The sequence below is a fragment of the Salmo trutta genome, chromosome 3, assembly GCF_901001165.1.
Source record: "Salmo trutta chromosome 3, fSalTru1.1, whole genome shotgun sequence".
Taxonomy (NCBI): domain Eukaryota; kingdom Metazoa; phylum Chordata; class Actinopteri; order Salmoniformes; family Salmonidae; genus Salmo; species Salmo trutta.
In genome coordinates this window covers 31321490-31338712 of record NC_042959.1, presented here as the reverse complement: position 1 = coordinate 31338712, position 17223 = coordinate 31321490, and the positions used below count along the sequence as shown (strand labels likewise).

Below are 17223 nucleotides of genomic sequence, written 5' to 3'. Positions count from 1 at the left end.
TCAGCCAACCAATAAGAGTTCACCACACAGGAAGTATGGGTTATGGTAAGTGATAGAGGGCTGAACCGAGCTCTTAAAAAAAGGATCTTCCATCTTGAAGGCACAGAAAGCAGGATTTGGAGTAGAATACTGGATTCTGGTTACAGTTAAGGGGTAATGGTCCCCCGGCAGATATAGGCTGCTAAAGGGTTTGTTTTGGGGGTTATCTGATTGGTTTAACTAGGCCGCAGAGTTGGGGCTGGTACCTGTTCATAGGATAGTATTGGACTCGTCTGAAAAGGTTCGCATTAGCAGGGGCCTGGCTGAAGACCGGGTGTCCCCCTCGCCGGACTGAACCAACGGCTTCTTCTGGAAGGGTCAGGCAAGAGACACTAATGACACCTCGGTGCTGACAGAGACTTACAAGACAGCAAGTGGACAATGTAATGTAGTTTAAAACACATACTCTCCCTGGCGAATACGCTCTCCATAAGCCAATGTTTGTCAGGAGAGGCAAGTCAATGTTTAGGAAGATCTCATTGTTTAAGTGTTGTTAATCTCTATTCTATAAAGGCCAAACTAAGCTATCTTAACGGATTTATACACATTATTGGTACAGCCTTCCAAATACTTCTGACACGCATTTAGAGCAACACGCATCTCTGTAGTGGCCCATTGTGGTGGGGGGGGGGGGGTCCAGGGTATGGGGTTGTCTGGGGAATACTGGCATGCAGGTTAACCTCATGAGTTGGCGTGCCGCATTCAACTGGACAGGCATGCAGAGACAGCAGGCACAGGGGCAACACAGGCAGCTAAGACACAATGACCGATGCACTCGGTCACAGTGGTTAGAACCTTCAACAAAAAAAAGTAGCATCCCTTCAACATCACTATGATCTAAACTGGGAACCTCTAGAATGGGCAACAGTGTGAGGATCAGGCCTAACCTGTCAAGGGAGGGTGGAAGCTGGATGTTATAGGATGCCACCTGTCAGGCAGGAAGAGGGAGGGGGAGGAATCTGACAAGCAGGACAGGATAGATAGGAGGAGAGAGAGGAGGTAAAGAGCATACAGAGAGAGAGAGAGACCTCAGTCACTCCAGGAGTAGCTGTGAGTGCTGGCGGTCTGCGACAGCATGAAGATAGTGGACGTTCCCGACGAAGGAAGTCGTTGCTTGATCTGCGGCAAAGCAGGCAGGATAGAAAGAGAAACAGAAGAGGCGATTAAAAAAGGGAGTGAGAAAGAGGGAGAAAAAGAGTAGAACGAATGTATTAAAACAGAGCATTGGAGATAAGTGGGGCAAGAGGGTTGGCCTTTTCTGCCGAGGCCCAAGAACTTTCAACACTGTTCCTCATTGGTATCAGGTTAGACTCTTGCTGTTAGAAGTGTATTGGTATAGTGGGTTAAATGTAACTTTTCTTGGTCTGAATTAAATGAAATGTTAACTTATTTTACTTGCTAGCAAAAACCAGCACAAATAACAGAGCACCCAGCATATATATATATATATGTGTGTGTGTGTGTGTGTGTGTGTGTGTGTGTGTGTGTGTGTGTGTGTGTGTGTGTGTGTGTGGCCTACGCCTTTATTTACACTGAACAAAAATATAAAACGCAACATGTAAAGTGTTGGTCCCATGTTTCATGAGCTGAAATAAAAGATCCCAGAAATTTCTGTCTGTAATAAATCCCTTTTGTGGAGAAAAATGTATTCTGATTGGCTGGGCCTGGCTCCCCAGTGGGTGGGCCTGAACCCTTCCAGGCTCACCCATGGCGGTGCCCCTGCCCTGTTATGTGACATCTATAGATTAGGGCATAATGAATACATTTCAATTGACTTATTTCCTTATATGAAATGTCACTCAGCAAAAACTTTGAAATTGTCGCATGTAAAGCTTACATTTTTGTTCAGTATCGTTCATTGGTAAATGTAAAACATTTACATATAAATCGGCCATACAAAAAAAGGATTTGTATGAGGATATGTGGGTTTGAAAATCTAGCGAGTGATAATATCATATAACTTGTGAAATGAATAACCAAATTATGAGTCATCACACCATTACTAATACTTTGAATGAAAACTAATTTGCCTCTTGGGGAGTTAAGGGACACATTATACCAGGGGAGAAGAGGGGAAAATGAGATTATTCCTCTGATCTCCATCCATGTCAACAACACAAATCAGACCGCTATGGAGGAGCTCTTTAATGTACGTTTAGAGCGACGGGCTCCGTCAAGCATGCCCGAATCTTCAAGACACAAACGGCTACTTGCAAGGACAAAATGTCTATTATGAGACTGTTATAATGCATAAACAGAAATATCTAAGCATCTGACACACAGGACATGTTTTTCCCTTGAACATCAAAACGATATACAGATCGAGAGCTAGGTGTGTGTGTGTGTGTGTGTGTGTGTGTGTGTGTATGTGTGTATGTGTGTAGTACCTGTCGTGAGCGGGGCCAGCGCGGCTTGCGGAGGACCAGCAGCAGGATCTCAGGCAGCAGGCTGAGCAGGATGAGGAGGATGATGACCAGCCAGGCCGACACAGAGCGCAGCATGTTAGCAAACACAAAGTAGAGACGCTGCTGCCGAAGGAAGGGCCTGACGGGAGGGAGAGAGTTAACAACATTCACACAGGTCAGTCCAAATAGAGCGGTCACCGACCACCCTTCAGGAGCACTACAAGGCGAGCAGGCTTTTGCTCCAGCCCACCACTAACACTGATTGACGTATGCGTCAGATGATCCCGTCCTCACCATATGATCCCACCCCAGAAGAAGCTGAAGACCATGTAGAACGCCAGCGAGCCCCAGATGACAAAGTGATTGATCCACGTCCAATGGCGTGTGTCCATAGCCAGCTAAAACCACAAACAGAAGAAAAAGTGGTATCACTGGTCTGAAAATGTATTTCAATAACACTATTAAGTTCAAATGTGCTTTACCTTTAGCGTAACGGTGAAGACGAGGACAGTAAAAACAATTGTTCCATACGTCCAATTCCCAAACACCTGGCCATTGTCCTGCAGGGCGGGGTTACTAAAGAGAAAGCGGACCCCAAAGAAGAACAGGAGGCCCTGGTAGACCCCAAGTAGGGTCCAGTACAGGAAGGGGCCCCAACGCAACATGGCGTTCTTTGCTACATCCCTAAGGAGAGAAAGAGAGAAAGAGAGAGGAGGGTAGGAAGGGAGGACCACAAGAACACAAAGACAGAGGGTTGAAACCACTTGCTTGTGTCGTCATTATCACACTAGAAGCATAGCTAGTGCATTTTCTATGTAGGTGCAGAATAAATAGTGTAGTTCCCGGACCTACCTGTAGAGGGTGGCGTTGCTCATCAGGACCTCCATACAGATGTGCTGCTCCAAGAGACTGTAGGCCAGGATAGGCATTGAGGTGAAACAGATGTTGTACATCGTCAGATAGGCTGCGTCGTAGAGGGGCTGGGGAGGACGGGGGAACGAAGGGGGGGACAGGAGGGATTGGGAACCCAGGGGTTAATTACACGGAGAGGAGAGAGAGCTCACTCTCGCGCACACGCGTTGACAAACACAAACACCTAACACAGGAAGAGGGCTCTATAGCGTCGAGCCTGTTGCTGTGTGGCTACATGCCGAAGACATCCTTTGATATATGCACACAGATGGTTCTGAGAGAGCAGGTCTAAGCTGGGGGGCATCTTTTAAACGGAGATGCTTAGACCGAGTTTACATATCAGAAGTTAGCTGTGTATACTAAGAGATGTGTACCCTCTCCTGCGAGACCTAAACATGTGCCAAAGGAATGAATACATTTCCTAAAATGGCAAAGACTTACTTGATGTAACCAAGGGATGTACTATGTAATGTACTAGTCATTGTATACAAAACGTGCATGTAATATGAACGCCATATATTCTCACACACACACACACATTCAAGGGTTTCATGTAGTAACCAAAAAAAAAGTGTTAAACAAATCAAAATATATTTTAGATTCTTCAAAGTAGCCACCCTTTGCCTTGATGACAGCTTTGCACACTCTTGGCATTCCCTCAACCAGCTTCACCTGGAAAAAAGGAGTTCCCACATATACTTGTTAGCTGCTTTTCCTTCACTCCGCGGTCCAACTTATCCCAAACCATCACGATTGTGTTGAGGTTGGGTGATTGTGGAGGCCAGGTCATCTGATGCAGCACTCCATCACTCTCCTTCTTGGCCAAATAGCACTACCACAGCCTGGAGGTGTGTTGCGTAATTTTCCTGTAGAAAAACAATTGATAGTCCCACTAAGCGCAAACCAGATGGGATGGTGTATCGCTGCAGAATGCTGTGGTAGCCATGCTGGTTAAGTGTGCCTTGAATTCTAAATAAATTACAGATAGTGTCACCAGCAAAGCACCATCATACCATCACAACTCCTCCTCCATGCTTCACGGCGGGAACCACACATGCGGAGATCAGTTCACCTACTCTGCGTCTCACAAAGACACAGCGGTTAGAATCCAAAATTTGGACTCATCAGACCAAAGGACAGATTTCCACCGGTCTAATGTCCATTGCTCGTTTTCTTGGCCCAAGCAAGTCTCTTCTTATTGGTGTCCTTCAGTAGTGGTTTCCTTGCAGCAATTCGACCATGAAGGCCTGATTCACACAGTCTCCTCTAAACAGTTGATGTTGAGATGTGTCTGAACTCTGAAGCATTTATTTGGGCTGCAATTTCTGAGGCTGGTAGCGCTTGATGGTTTTTGCGACTGCATTTGAAGAAACTTTAAAAGTTCTTGACATTTTCAGGATTGACTGACCTTCGTGTCTTAAAGTAATGATAGACTGTCGTTTCTCTTTGGTTATTTGAGCTGTTCTTGCTATAATATGGACTTGGACTTTTACCAAATAGAGCTCTCTTCTATATACCACCCCTACCTTGTCACAACACAACTGATTGGCTCAAACACATTAAGGAAAGAAATTCCACAACCTAACAAGGACACCTGTTAATTGAAATGCATTCCATGTGACTACCTCATGAAGCTGGTTGAGAGAATGCCAAGATTGGGCAAATCTGTCATCAAGGCAAAGGGTGGCTACATTGAAGAATAAATAATGTTTCAAACTTTTTTGGTTACTACATGATTCCATATGTTATTTCAGATTTTTGATGTCTTCACTATTATTCTACAATGTAGAAAATAGTAAAAAATAAAGAAAAACCCTGGAATGAGTAGGTGTGTCCAAACCTTTGACTGGTACTGTACGCACGCACACACACACAAATACGTAAGACTGCAGCCACTCCAGGAGAGAGGGAGTGTCAGGTCAACCAGAGGGAAAGAATATGGGCATAGACTGGAGAAGGTGCTGGGATTCAAATGGGACACTCTGCTATTTCATGTTTAGAGCATCTTTGAATCTCAGAGAGGGGAGAGGGGCCTCACCAGGAAGCGGTGCAGTACTCACTTGCTGGGAAGATCCACAGAAAAACTGGTACAAGAACTGAGGTAAGATGAAGCAGAGGTTCTGTAAGCAAGTGAGAGGGGGAAAGGAGCCTGAGGTTAGACACAAAAGGTAATGGACATGTTCTTTGGTGGCGGAGAACTTGGGTGTCTGGGTGTCATCTAAACCACATGGGCTTGAGCAGTGTCCTTTATCAACATCAGAAGATTTACTCTGTACAACTGTGGCTCTGTTGAGCTAACATTTTACAGTTGATAGACAACTTTGGCACAGTTACAAAAACGTACTCTTTATTTTTTACAATAGCCTATATAAAGATCTACACGTGTCCGGTGCTGCTGCTGGGCTCATTCGTTGCCTTGTTATCAAATTACATAGGCTGTGTGATCTATTTCTCGGTCGACTCATAACATCTCTGCACATTAGCGGTGGGGTAGGATAAATAAATACAACAGAATAGACCTAATCAAAAAGAACGGTGATGAAGGAAATGGAAAATGCTGGGCAGAGCATGCCCCGAGTTCGTGGCTGAGTAGTACCATGGTGAAATTGGAGCAAGAAAGAAGACTGACGCGCCAATATTTTTTAAATCCGCTCCAGTCAAATTACACACACTCCACTCTGCTCACATCCTCTATTCAGCTGAATTTAAGATAACATTTAGAGGCCCCCATCATGGTAGAGTAGAAAAATATTAGCATGTTTAAGCCAATGTCATGCAATTCTACACAGTTCTCCATGGAGCGGAGAGAAAATGTTGCCGTTTTAAAGCTACTTTCTGCTATTCGCCATGGCTAATTCTGTGTTCTTTTGCTCAAAGATAATAACAAAATCAGTACTGCTAAATTCATTGTTTATGGAATTTTCAATTCACCCTGACTGTCTAGCTTTTATTTTGGTGATTGTTAGTTCTCAAAGATTATATTATTCAAAAATATATAGTTCCATTATCTTTTATACATACTTTATCTGTTTTAGTTGTTTCATTTGACACAAAGCGTTTTTCCATCCTGAAAATTAACACATTTTTTATTTTACACAATTTGGATTTAGGCTTACCGAAAAAACGCTTAGGCGGCCCGCCCAAGGATTTAAATGGCAGACAAATCACTGCATATTACTCCCACATAATCCTCATATCTAATGCTTTTTCTTTTGGCAGCAACACAGGATTAGGTTTTATAGCTCTAAACAATGACCGAACCTTGACCTCATCTGACATGACCAATACTCATGATCCTCAGTTAACATAAGCACAGTAAGTTATGGTGCCTACATTTCGGTGCTGCCCCCTACCTTGTAGAAGAAGTATTGCACCAGGTGGGCGATCCGAACATAGTAGAGGTGCCCGTGTCCTAGTAACAGTTTCTTCAGGTGCTTGAGTTTAGGGATGGCATAGTCACTGTTCCTCACTGCCTGGCGACCCTCTTTACCTTTTATACCTGAGACACGGAAGACCAGGGAAAACACACACTTTTACATCTCACTGAATTTAATTGGAAACCATTCCAATATTAAACAACTCATAATTTGAATCTATGGCGATATCGCAGCGTCTTACCGATGCCAATGTGTGCCTCCAGGATCATACTGACATCGTTGGCTCCATCTCCGATGGAGAGGGTGATGGGGCTGCCTTTAGAGTTCTTCACCATGTTCACGATCTATATAGGAACGACAGAGCGGAAAGAGAGTGAGGGAAAAAAAGTTGATTAAATCCCACTTGGTTCTGCATTCAGAACAAGACGCCTAGATGCAAACGTATTCAGCCATTTGTAATATCATTGCCAGGTGTAATGTGGGTAAATACAGATTTTTGTTGTTGTGAGACTTCAAACTGGTTTACCTTTTAACTACCGTAGCCATCTACAGTTAAATGTACTTAATCTATCAGCAAGCGCCCATGACAACGCCTCACCTGGGCCTTCTGTAGGGGAGCCATACGGCAGCACAGAACAGTGGTACAGTTCTGACAGATCTGGAGTAACAGACTCTTGTAGTGGCTGGAGTCAGGAGAGGAGTTGAACACTAAGGACAGAGTGGCTCCGTCTATGATGAAGCCGTAGTCCTGCTTCGCTGAAGACCAGCTCCTGGGAGGGAAAGAGAACGCAGAGCTTTCTTGTGACAAATCGAAACGAGAGCAAAACTATTTAATAGTTCCAAGACATAATTTGCTCCCAATTGTTATCATTTTACGCCAAATTATCATCAATTTACTACCAATGATTATCAATTTACTACCAATAAAATGATCAAAAGTAGTAACATTGAACTGTAAGTAACTCCAACGACCCTCCTTCAAAACTTCCAACCCTAGACTTGGCACTGACCTGGTGACCCCAGTCTTAACCGGTGGAGCGTCCTGCACTGCCCTCTTGTGGTAGTCTAACAGCACCTCATGCAGGCGCTCTTCTCTCCTCCTCCCGCCATCCTCCAGGGTTCGCACCGTCAGTTCCAGCAGTTCTGTGCCCCTCTGGAACAGCCGGCAGGCGTAGCACGTGGACTTGGCCGTCTCCATCTTGTCCCCCGTAAGAACCCACACCTTCATGCCAGCCCTCTGCAGGGCCTCCATTGTCTCCGCTGCCTCCTCCTGCAACCTGGCCACAGAGGGAGGAAGAGAAAGAGGGAGCGTGAATGATGAGTGGCAGTTTGCAGTGAAAAGATAACAGAAGGGGTGCGTCAGAGAGAAAGAGTGATGGGGCGAGAGGGATGACTAAGTGAGACAGAAAGATGAGGCAGAGTGTGAGAGCCGGTGTGTAAGACAGTCAGTGAATGCGCGTGTCTGTCTGACAGAATGACAGAATACATATTGAACAGAAAACAAATGCACCCAACTCCCACCGCACCCACAATTTTACCTCCGCACATTAATGATCTGTTTGCCTCTAAAGAATGGCTGTGTCCAAAATGGCTCCTATTCCCCTATTTACATTTACATTTTAGTCATTTAGCAGACACTCTTATCCAGAGCGACTTACAGTAGTGAATGCATACATTTCATACATTGTTTTTGTACTGGTCCCCCATGGGAATCGAACCCACAACCCTGGCGTTGCAAACACCATGCTCTACCAACTGAGCCACACGAGACCATATTTAGTGCACTACTTGTGACCAGGGCCCATAGGGTGCCATCTGGGACACAGCCTGAGAGTTAACCCTGAGCTGACTGTGTCCACCCACCTGTCCTCCACAGCGGTAGCGCCGATCAGGCTCATCCCAGTCTCCACCTGGTTGTAGACAGCCATGAGTTTCTCCTCTCGGTCATCCAGGGCCAGCCTGGCTTCCCTCAGCCCTGCGTCTGCCTGGGCGTACTCTTCAGAACTCAGCAGCTTGTAGGCCACACACAGCGTCCGGTAGCCATCCTGAGATATGGCACAAACACACACAAGTCGTAAGTTACCAGTCAACACGAGCAAACACTCTCGCTGTGCGTTTTATAAATGTGCGAAATCTAGACTTTCAATGTACCCGTTGCATCTGGTAAATAAACTAGGACCGTAAAACGTTCGTCTTAAATCAATGTACACAAACAAAAATGGCAGCCTTCCCGGGAGACCTTAGACAAATGCACAGACGTACAAAGTCACTGTATAAACATGAAGTTAGCGAAGCGAATGGGGCTGAGACCCACCGTAGCGTTGCGCTCCACGTGCATGTGTATCCTGTCCACCTCCTCCTGCCTGACACGGGGGAAGATGGAGGAGTCAGCCCCCTTACAGAACAGCATGATGTCCCCTGAGCAACCAACACAGCCAGGACACGTCAGGACTGGGGTTACAACACACAAAACTAAAAGCAAATAGACTAAAAAAGCTGTCGGTTCATTTCAATCTCACCACATTTGGATCGGACTATTACGCTCATACGCCTTCTCACGGGGTCAAAGTTCAACACATGAAGCAGCTCGTACCTGCGAGGGGAAATCAGATGGCCATGTCAATCAAAAGGAGAATGTTGAATGATAAATGAACTCCGTTAATAACATGAATCAAAACTCATCACTTGTTGACTTACGTTTCAACATCTTTCTCTCTGTTCATCACTCTCATGTTCTTGCTCTCCATACCTAGGAACGTGAAACCATACCTATAGATGGCGACAAAGACAAGAAAGTGAGCCGCACTGCTTACACAACACACTAATCAAACCAAATCCACATGGAAGTTCATTTGTGTAATGGATTGATTGATGAATAACAGTGGCACAGGCCCTGTCCCTTACTTCATGGCTCCCTTGACCAGTGCCACCTCGTCGGGTGAGGAGGCGATGAAGCCCCTGAGCTCTGCAGGGTGGACCATCTCTCCGTCCAGGACGCCGTCCACCCGGTCCCCAACCCCGTCCTCCTGACCCGTAGACTCCTTGACCTGCACCGTGTGGCACAGACACAGAGCCCGCAGGAACAGCTCCTCCTCCTCCTGAAAACACAGACGCACGTTACTTATTGTACTGTGTGCCATTTACCAGAGGTGCATTCATTAAGAACCAAAACGCAAAATGGCCTGAACTTTTGCAACAAAAACAATAGTTTCTTATTGGACAACGTTTTTTCTACAGTGTGCAATGAATGTTAGAATGAATACACCATTTGGTATGTACTTTTATATGGCACAGTAACAGTTTACATTATTACACTGCCTAACAACCTCTGTGTCTATGGGCTGCAGAGTTCAAACTACTGGCCATTAATCACACTGGATCTGTCACAGGTTGTTAGGTCACATGTGATGCTTGTTATTCTGTCAGGTGACCTCTGTGATTCCACCAGCACACTGGGCCATTTGATGCCTCTATGTTGGCATGCCTGACTGGCACAGTGATGAGGGGGAGGGCAGATAACTAGTCCTTCACCCACCCTGCCAGCCTTCTGCTGCAGCATGCTCACGGGTCCATCTGTGACACAGAAGCCGTCCAGCTCGGTACTCGAGTCACGGTTCTTGTACTGGAAGCCGTCGATGCAGCACTCGATGAACTCCATGCTGTTCTGGGTCAGAGTGCCCGTCTTGTCCGTGAACACATACTCCACCTAGAGGACACAATGGGAAACTGCAGGGTCAGACTAATACCATTTTCACACAATCAAAAAATGTTTTTATCAAGCCCTTTCTACATCAGCAGATGTCACAAAGTGCTTACACAGAAACCCAGCCTAAAACCCCAAACAGCAAGTAATGCAGATGTAGAAGCAAGGTGGTTAGGAAATACTCTAGAAAGTCAGGAACCTAGGAAGATACCAGACTCTGAGGGGTGCCCAGTCCTCTTCTGGCTGTGCCGGGTGGAGATTATAAGAGTACATGGCCATTAAGGCCAGATCGTTCTTCTAGAGGTTCATAGATGACCAGCAGGGTCAAATAATAATCACAGTGGTTGTAGAGGGTGCAACAGGTCAGCGTCTCAGGAGTAAATGTAAGTTGGCTTTTCATAGAGCCACACTACGGAGCCAAACCAAGCCAATCTGTACTGGGCTGGCTTGGATAGGTATCTACCATAGTTCCTGGAACCATGCTGGAGAAGACAATGTGAATAGAAAATATCTGCGCCAGCACAGTACATTTCAGGTTCGGACCTATAGTGAGAATCAGGGGTGTACTCATTAGTCCAAACAGTTGCAAAACAGAACGTTTTATAACTAAAACCAGGGTTTCTATTGGAGAAAAACAATTTTGCAACAGAATTGGCGTAATGGACAGGCATGTGAGACTCTTCCAGGGATGTAAAAAAAAAAAAAAAAAACACTTTGCGCAATTAACGGCTGTGAACAATAAGAATGGGCAATTAATCCCTGAGAGTTACACCGCATAAATCTCGTTTACCAAGCGTCATCTTTAATTGAAGTAATCATCGGGCAAACCAACCGTGACTGATCTGCAACACCCCTGTTTGAGAAGGAGGTTGGAGTTGGGAAGGCACAGCCAATCAAGGCATATTAAGACCAGTTAGACCATTTGAGGAATGTTGTTCATGTGGGTTTAGAGTCATCATTCCACCAAAGACTGGGGCCGAGAGCAGAGAGGTCCTAGACCTCTAATAAACCTACGGTCTCGTTTGAATACTGAAATGTATCTCCACTTACACTCTTCCCTTTGAGGTAATCACTGATCTAACGTGACTGGGTAACTGAGAGTTCCATTGCAGTATATAGCTAGCTTTTCACAAATCCAGTCATTTAAGATAAGTGATTACTTCAAGAAAAGGAGAAAGGAATGATGCATCAAAGTATTCAAACAAGGTGGATATCTGGCCAACTAGCTACAGCAATTTGGTGGGAATCTGCGATGATAACTACCTCCTTTGGAAGAGTGGTTTTGGGTCTTATCAACGCTAAATTGGTTCCATATCTTTAACTCCTGACCTGTCCTAGCTCCTCGTTGAGGTCAGAGGTGTTGACCAGAGCCCCTTCCTGGATCTCGGGGTCGAAGAAGTCCTTGTCCCAGGAGATGAAGAAGGAACCCAGGAACTTTTGCATCTCCACCGTCACGTACATGGACACGGGGATGATGAAGTTGAACAGCACCATGAACGACAGGAAGTCAGTAAACATATTCAGGTACTGGGGGAGAGAGGGAACAAAAATTAAATGTGGTTAAAATACACAGATAAAACAGGAAGTCAGTAAACATATTTAGGTACTGGGGGAGAGAGGGGTGAACACAGGAAACAGTGTTAAAACACTTCCACAAACTGAAGTGCCCTTTGTAGAAAAAAAAAGCACTCGTATAATGCAGTGCTAGAAGCCATTGGTGTAATGTGACTCTGGGTCAATTAAATGTGCCTAAAAGGCTCTCCATAACGCATTAAGTTGCATTTGAGACTGACTACAGTCAGCAGAGTGCATTATTCGGTATTAAACTGTATTTGTCTGTGTAAAGTATTTTTAGCTGAGTGAAGGCCTCACCAGGTTGGCATCTTTCTCCTTCTGCGTCTTCTGGTTGTACCAGGGCTCTTCCTGGCCTGGTTGGCTCTGCCACACGTATTTGAGCGTGGTGCACACCAGGGCCTTGCTCACCAGGATACACAGGTACACCAGCAGGAAGGCATTGATAGATCTGAAACACGAGTATTAACAACCCAACTCCCATCAGCAACACTGAAAATATACATCCACTTTGTGAAACATCTACTGCCTATATATATTCCTCTGATATTCGTGTGAATGGACACCTAATCAACCTTCTAACTGCCCCAGCTTCCTTCAATTGATCTTTGTTCCAGTGTTGTGTTTGAGACCACCTAAAGCGAGACCAATTCAAGACCAAGACCGGAGCAAATCAAGTCTGGGTCGAAACCAAGACTGGCGGAGGGGGGGGACAAGGGGTCCGAGACCGAGTCAAGACCAGAAAAATATCCAGTCCAATTCAAGACCACGAGTAAACTTTGTCAAATCACCACCATAAAGTTCAAAATGTCCAGTATTTCTGTGTTCATCTTTCAGAACATACAGATTCTTTAGACATCCAAAATAGTGAAAAAGCGCATGCTGATGGAAAACAGCCACAAATGATTACTAACCTAAACACAGTGGGGAACAAGTCCTCCTACGCCTTCAGAGAAGGCCTAAGGATTTATAAAATAATTATTCATATAATGACAATTATATTATTATTTTCAAAGATGTTCTGATTTAATCTTGTGAGATTTTGTTGTAAAGGAAATAGTTAACACTGAAGAGGAAAAAAAAGATTGAATCAGGATTTTTCTTTGCTGGTCTCCGGGGAGATAAATCTAGCTAAGTCAGCCATTGGCTATCGGAAGCTAGATAAAGGCATCTGCCATTCAACTGTATTAGGACAACATTTTGGAGTGACAGTGAAATCAACCTATCACATTTTGACTTAATGCACAGGACCGTTTTTACAAAAACATCTGCCTTGAAATCCAACAGTTTAGTGTGCAGCGGCTGCAGCAGGTGTTATCAAAGAGGATGTTGTTTTTTAGTTTATTAGCTTCTCCCTTTTCAAGAATAACTTTCAACAAGAAGTTAAGTTTCAAATGATCATCTAGTGAGTGGAACTGTGTTTTTTATTGCAGCCTGCTGTTGTCAGCCATCTCTTTGAAAATAACTTGTGTGAAATATCGTTGCATTTACAGTGGAACTAAAAGCACTTTAGCAACATGACATTTTAGGAAGAATGATTATTATTATTTTTTTTAACATTTTCTGACAAGCGACCAAATCATTGTAGATATGGTAATTTTCATAACTTTTTAGAACGTTTGGGAATTACGTATACTAAGGCATTTGTGAAAACTCTATAGTAATATAGAGTGGGAAAGTGGCTGTGCGTTTGGACAATTAATAGACACTGCAGTCTACACAGACCAGTGCGCTATAGCCAATCAGAACTACAGTAGGCCTTTATACAAACAAGCCACACAGGCTGCCATCCTTCACTTGGAACAGGACTGTGTATTTACAGGCAGTTACAACAGCGCGACTTCAGATCATTAGAACGCATTCGCCAAAAGCCACAAAATGCATCTGAATGGATTCGTGCAAATATGTAAACACCACGAGAGTCATCTTTCAATTGAGAACTTTACGGTCCCGTTGATCAAACAACCATGAAAAGGTAGGCCCTCTCCCCATCAGTTATGCACATCAACAACAAGATCAACTAATGCTAATGGTGAATTATATCAATTGAACTGCATCCATGTATTCTGCCTTAGTGTACGTTATGGAACGCTGAGTCAAATAGAACCTACTTTTAAAACCGCTTATAAAGTTGATTTTGTAGCATAAACTGGGAATTTGATATTTGTGGCTGATAATATGATTGTCCTTTTCATATCTGCAAAGTAGTTAAAACGTTACTTTGTGTGCTTTACGTGAAATGTTTTTTTTTTGCAACGGGAAGTAATAGTTGTACAATTCAATTGGGAAATGCTTAATGGTTGTGTTTTTGTATTCTGATTGGGACCTACTATGTCAGAGTTTATGGACTGCTTATCCTTTAACATCATGCTATATGTGACGGCTCTCATTCCATCGGCCCTATGCAGTGGTATAGTGGTGCCAGGTATACTCAGATCTTGCCAAAAATGTTCTCAAACAACCCACCTAACGAAGGAAAGGCACCTTGTGTGAAATATCCTGTGTTATCCTGTTTTTTTAATGAGTTTTCCTATCCATTTTTTCAGATTTTCACTCTCAAAATCACACTTTGTTTTAATAGAAAAATACAAAACTTTAACGGTCTAAGTTCACAACAATGCTTGAACCACATCAATCTGATTGGGTGGGCTTGTCAGGGCCTGGCTCCCAAATGGGTGGGCCTCTGTCCACCCAGGCCCATCCATGTCTACGCCCCTGATGCAAACAGCGCATGATGACAAATGCACATTACAAATAGTCTACTAATCAACACTTCGGACTAAACTTTTTAAAAACCTGGTTCGCATACCCATTGTTGCCTTAATTAGCATTTACTGGTCGATATAAAGTTGAAACGTATTCCCTACCCGCATCATTCTTCTGTGAACTGCTCCATGCCAAAACCAGTTGAGAGCTGCACACTTGCTGCCTGCAGATGATATGCGGCGGGCGTGTGAATATATGTCACGTGCTTTGCGATTGTGTAGGCTACTTTGTGCAGGATTTCTCTATTGTACTACATAAGTGATAAGCCGTATACCTCCACTACTTTGTTACGCATCAGCAGGGATTAAGAAGTGAGTATACGCAATACCCACTGAAAATAAAGGAAAGTAATAGTTGCATTGAACTGTGGGTAGACAGCTTATACCGGAGTATACCCTCCACTACACCGCTGGCCTTTTGTGTTTTACAAAAAGTGCACTCTCCTACATGAGTGAGCTAGTATTACGCTTGATGTCCTTTCAGAATCACGGTCTATAGGCTCTCCACTGTACTAACCTGTCGTCACACACTGAAAGCCTACAAGTTCACCACTGCTGTAGCATGTCTATAATAGATATAAAAGCTGTTAAGACACTATTCATGTTTCAATAAAGGAGTATATAATATATATATATATATTTGGCCTGGCAAAGCGGTTTTATGCGCTGACTGAATGGAAGCTGATAGTTTTTTTACTCAGCTGGTCTCAGGAAGAAATTAGAGTCCTCACTGTCCGAGATCGAGTTAAGACCAAGTACAAACGTATCCGACAAGACCGAGACACTCAACATGTGTTCCCCTGTGGTTAAACCCCAATTATAGCCCCTCATTGATACATCTGATTGTCCTTTTCTCTAATTATCTTTGCCCGCCCTTACTTCTCCACCACAGATCGCTTCTGGGACTTCCCCTGGTAGTTCAGAGCCATTTTGGTTTCCATGCCAGAGTACACTGCCACTCCTAGAAGAAGAAGGAGAGTTGGTCAGGACAGGCTCACACGGTGACCATCATTCAGACCCTCAATTGCATTAAACAATTGAGTCACCATAAATCTTCTGAGTATTCTTCAAGGTAGCGCCTTTCAGGAGGAGATTCTCAGGACCCAAAGACCTGAGGAACACCACACAAAGAGAAAGTCACAAACCTTCTCCAAAAATACCAAGACCCCTCCCTTGCTCTTGCCTAATACTATCAATGGATAACTGCAGTCTTGAGTTGACGTCTACTCTGCCCCAAATGTTCTTGTGAAGGACACAGAACGACATCTTTTATAAGATCGTTACAAAGCGGCCCGTTGACAAACGCTTCAGAGAGCACTTTGGAAGCGCTGCCCTGAGTCTGGGCCAGGTCCAATATTACTTTCATGCTCGTTTAGAGTTATGGATCAATGAAATAATGATTTGGTGGTTATACAAAAGGGAAAAGACAAGAGTGCTTAAACGACTACGCTTTCATTTCTTTTTTTAGACTGCGGTACGGGAGGAGGGGGTAACTAGGGAGGAGGGGGTAACTAGGGAGGAGGGGGTAACCGATAGAGGACTGGCCAGCACGCTTACCTCACAGCAGGCTCCTGGTCATTCTTGTAGATGTGCATACGCCCCACAAACCTGTAGAAACACAGACCCTCATTAATGCCCTACCCAATGGCAGATGCTCTATTTGATCTCATCTCACGATGGACCTGAACCGAATCAACTGTGTAATGGGCTAGAAATGGTCAATTTGAATATTTTCTGATATCAGAAAGAAACACACTGATAACTAATACTATCTGCAGCACAGGGACTAGTCAGATGTAAAACTATCACAACGCCATATGCTGATCACCAGGACTTTGCATAGACTGCACCAATTAAGAGCGAGCTAATATGATGGGTGGTTTGTCCGACAGCCCGCTGGGACTGCAACTCTGTTTTATTGATTGTGAAAAGGAGCAGCATCTGGTGTCTTCAGTTCCTTAGGCTGTCTGAAACGTCACTGATGTATTTATGGCGCCAAATTGTACTGTAACGGCCGCTCCTTGGCCATAGGTGGCGCCAAACCACTAAGTCTCTGGAGAGACTACAGCTGTTCAAACGACTGGGTCTGTTCCTCTATGCAGCACGGGCCAAATCTAACTGAACTTTCCCTTCAATTCCTGGCCAGTCTCTTCCACAAATCAGGTTTACTAACAGTCCAACACAGCTAATAAGAACCTGTCAGAGAGCTAGAATGCGTATAGCCTGCCAACACTCTACCTAATGACACTGTTGCTATTAAAATGTCATCGGGACATTCCCGATTGACAGTTGATTAAAACCCTACACCTAACAAATCAGTGTGCACATGTTTTTACAGTCCAGGGACAGTTTTCACAAAGCCTCTCGGAGTAGAAGTGCTGATCTATGATCAGTATTGGCTTTCAGATCATTGTATAGACTGGGGGGAGAACTGATCCGAGATCAGCACT

At 44.3% G+C, this 17223-nt stretch overlaps 1 protein-coding gene across 8 annotated transcripts in view; it reads right to left on the bottom strand.

Annotated features, from left to right (window-relative positions):
- The window catches only part of LOC115172776 (phospholipid-transporting ATPase 11C), a 66615-nt gene that overhangs the window by 6042 nt on the left and 43350 nt on the right, over window positions 1-17223 (bottom strand). For 3 of the 8 annotated variants that reach the window (XR_003871490.1, XM_029730522.1, XM_029730529.1), the window contains exons 8-28: window positions 16331-16381; window positions 15820-15884; window positions 15653-15734; window positions 12309-12459; window positions 11766-11963; window positions 10269-10439; window positions 9638-9831; window positions 9431-9502; window positions 9253-9326; window positions 9048-9151; window positions 8597-8778; window positions 7744-8010; window positions 7332-7503; window positions 6975-7077; window positions 6710-6855; window positions 5417-5476; window positions 3297-3424; window positions 2927-3128; window positions 2739-2842; window positions 2427-2583; window positions 246-348 (exon numbers count right to left, since the gene is read on the bottom strand). Coding sequence is in view for 7 of the 8 variants with exons in the window: in XM_029730522.1 (XP_029586382.1) it covers window positions 250-348; window positions 2427-2583; window positions 2739-2842; window positions 2927-3128; window positions 3297-3424; window positions 5417-5476; window positions 6710-6855; window positions 6975-7077; window positions 7332-7503; window positions 7744-8010; window positions 8597-8778; window positions 9048-9151; window positions 9253-9326; window positions 9431-9502; window positions 9638-9831; window positions 10269-10439; window positions 11766-11963; window positions 12309-12459; window positions 15653-15734; window positions 15820-15884; window positions 16331-16381 (2782 nt within the window). In the remaining variant the exon portion in view is untranslated. Of the gene's footprint in view, window positions 1-245; window positions 349-1067; window positions 1159-2426; window positions 2584-2738; window positions 2843-2926; window positions 3129-3296; window positions 3425-5416; window positions 5477-6709; window positions 6856-6974; window positions 7078-7331; window positions 7504-7743; window positions 8011-8596; window positions 8779-9047; window positions 9152-9252; window positions 9327-9430; window positions 9503-9637; window positions 9832-10268; window positions 10440-11765; window positions 11964-12308; window positions 12460-15652; window positions 15735-15819; window positions 15885-16330; window positions 16382-17223 lie in introns of those variants that run through there. The other 5 variants (XM_029730542.1, XM_029730549.1, XM_029730566.1 and 2 more) reach the window with 3 other exon arrangements.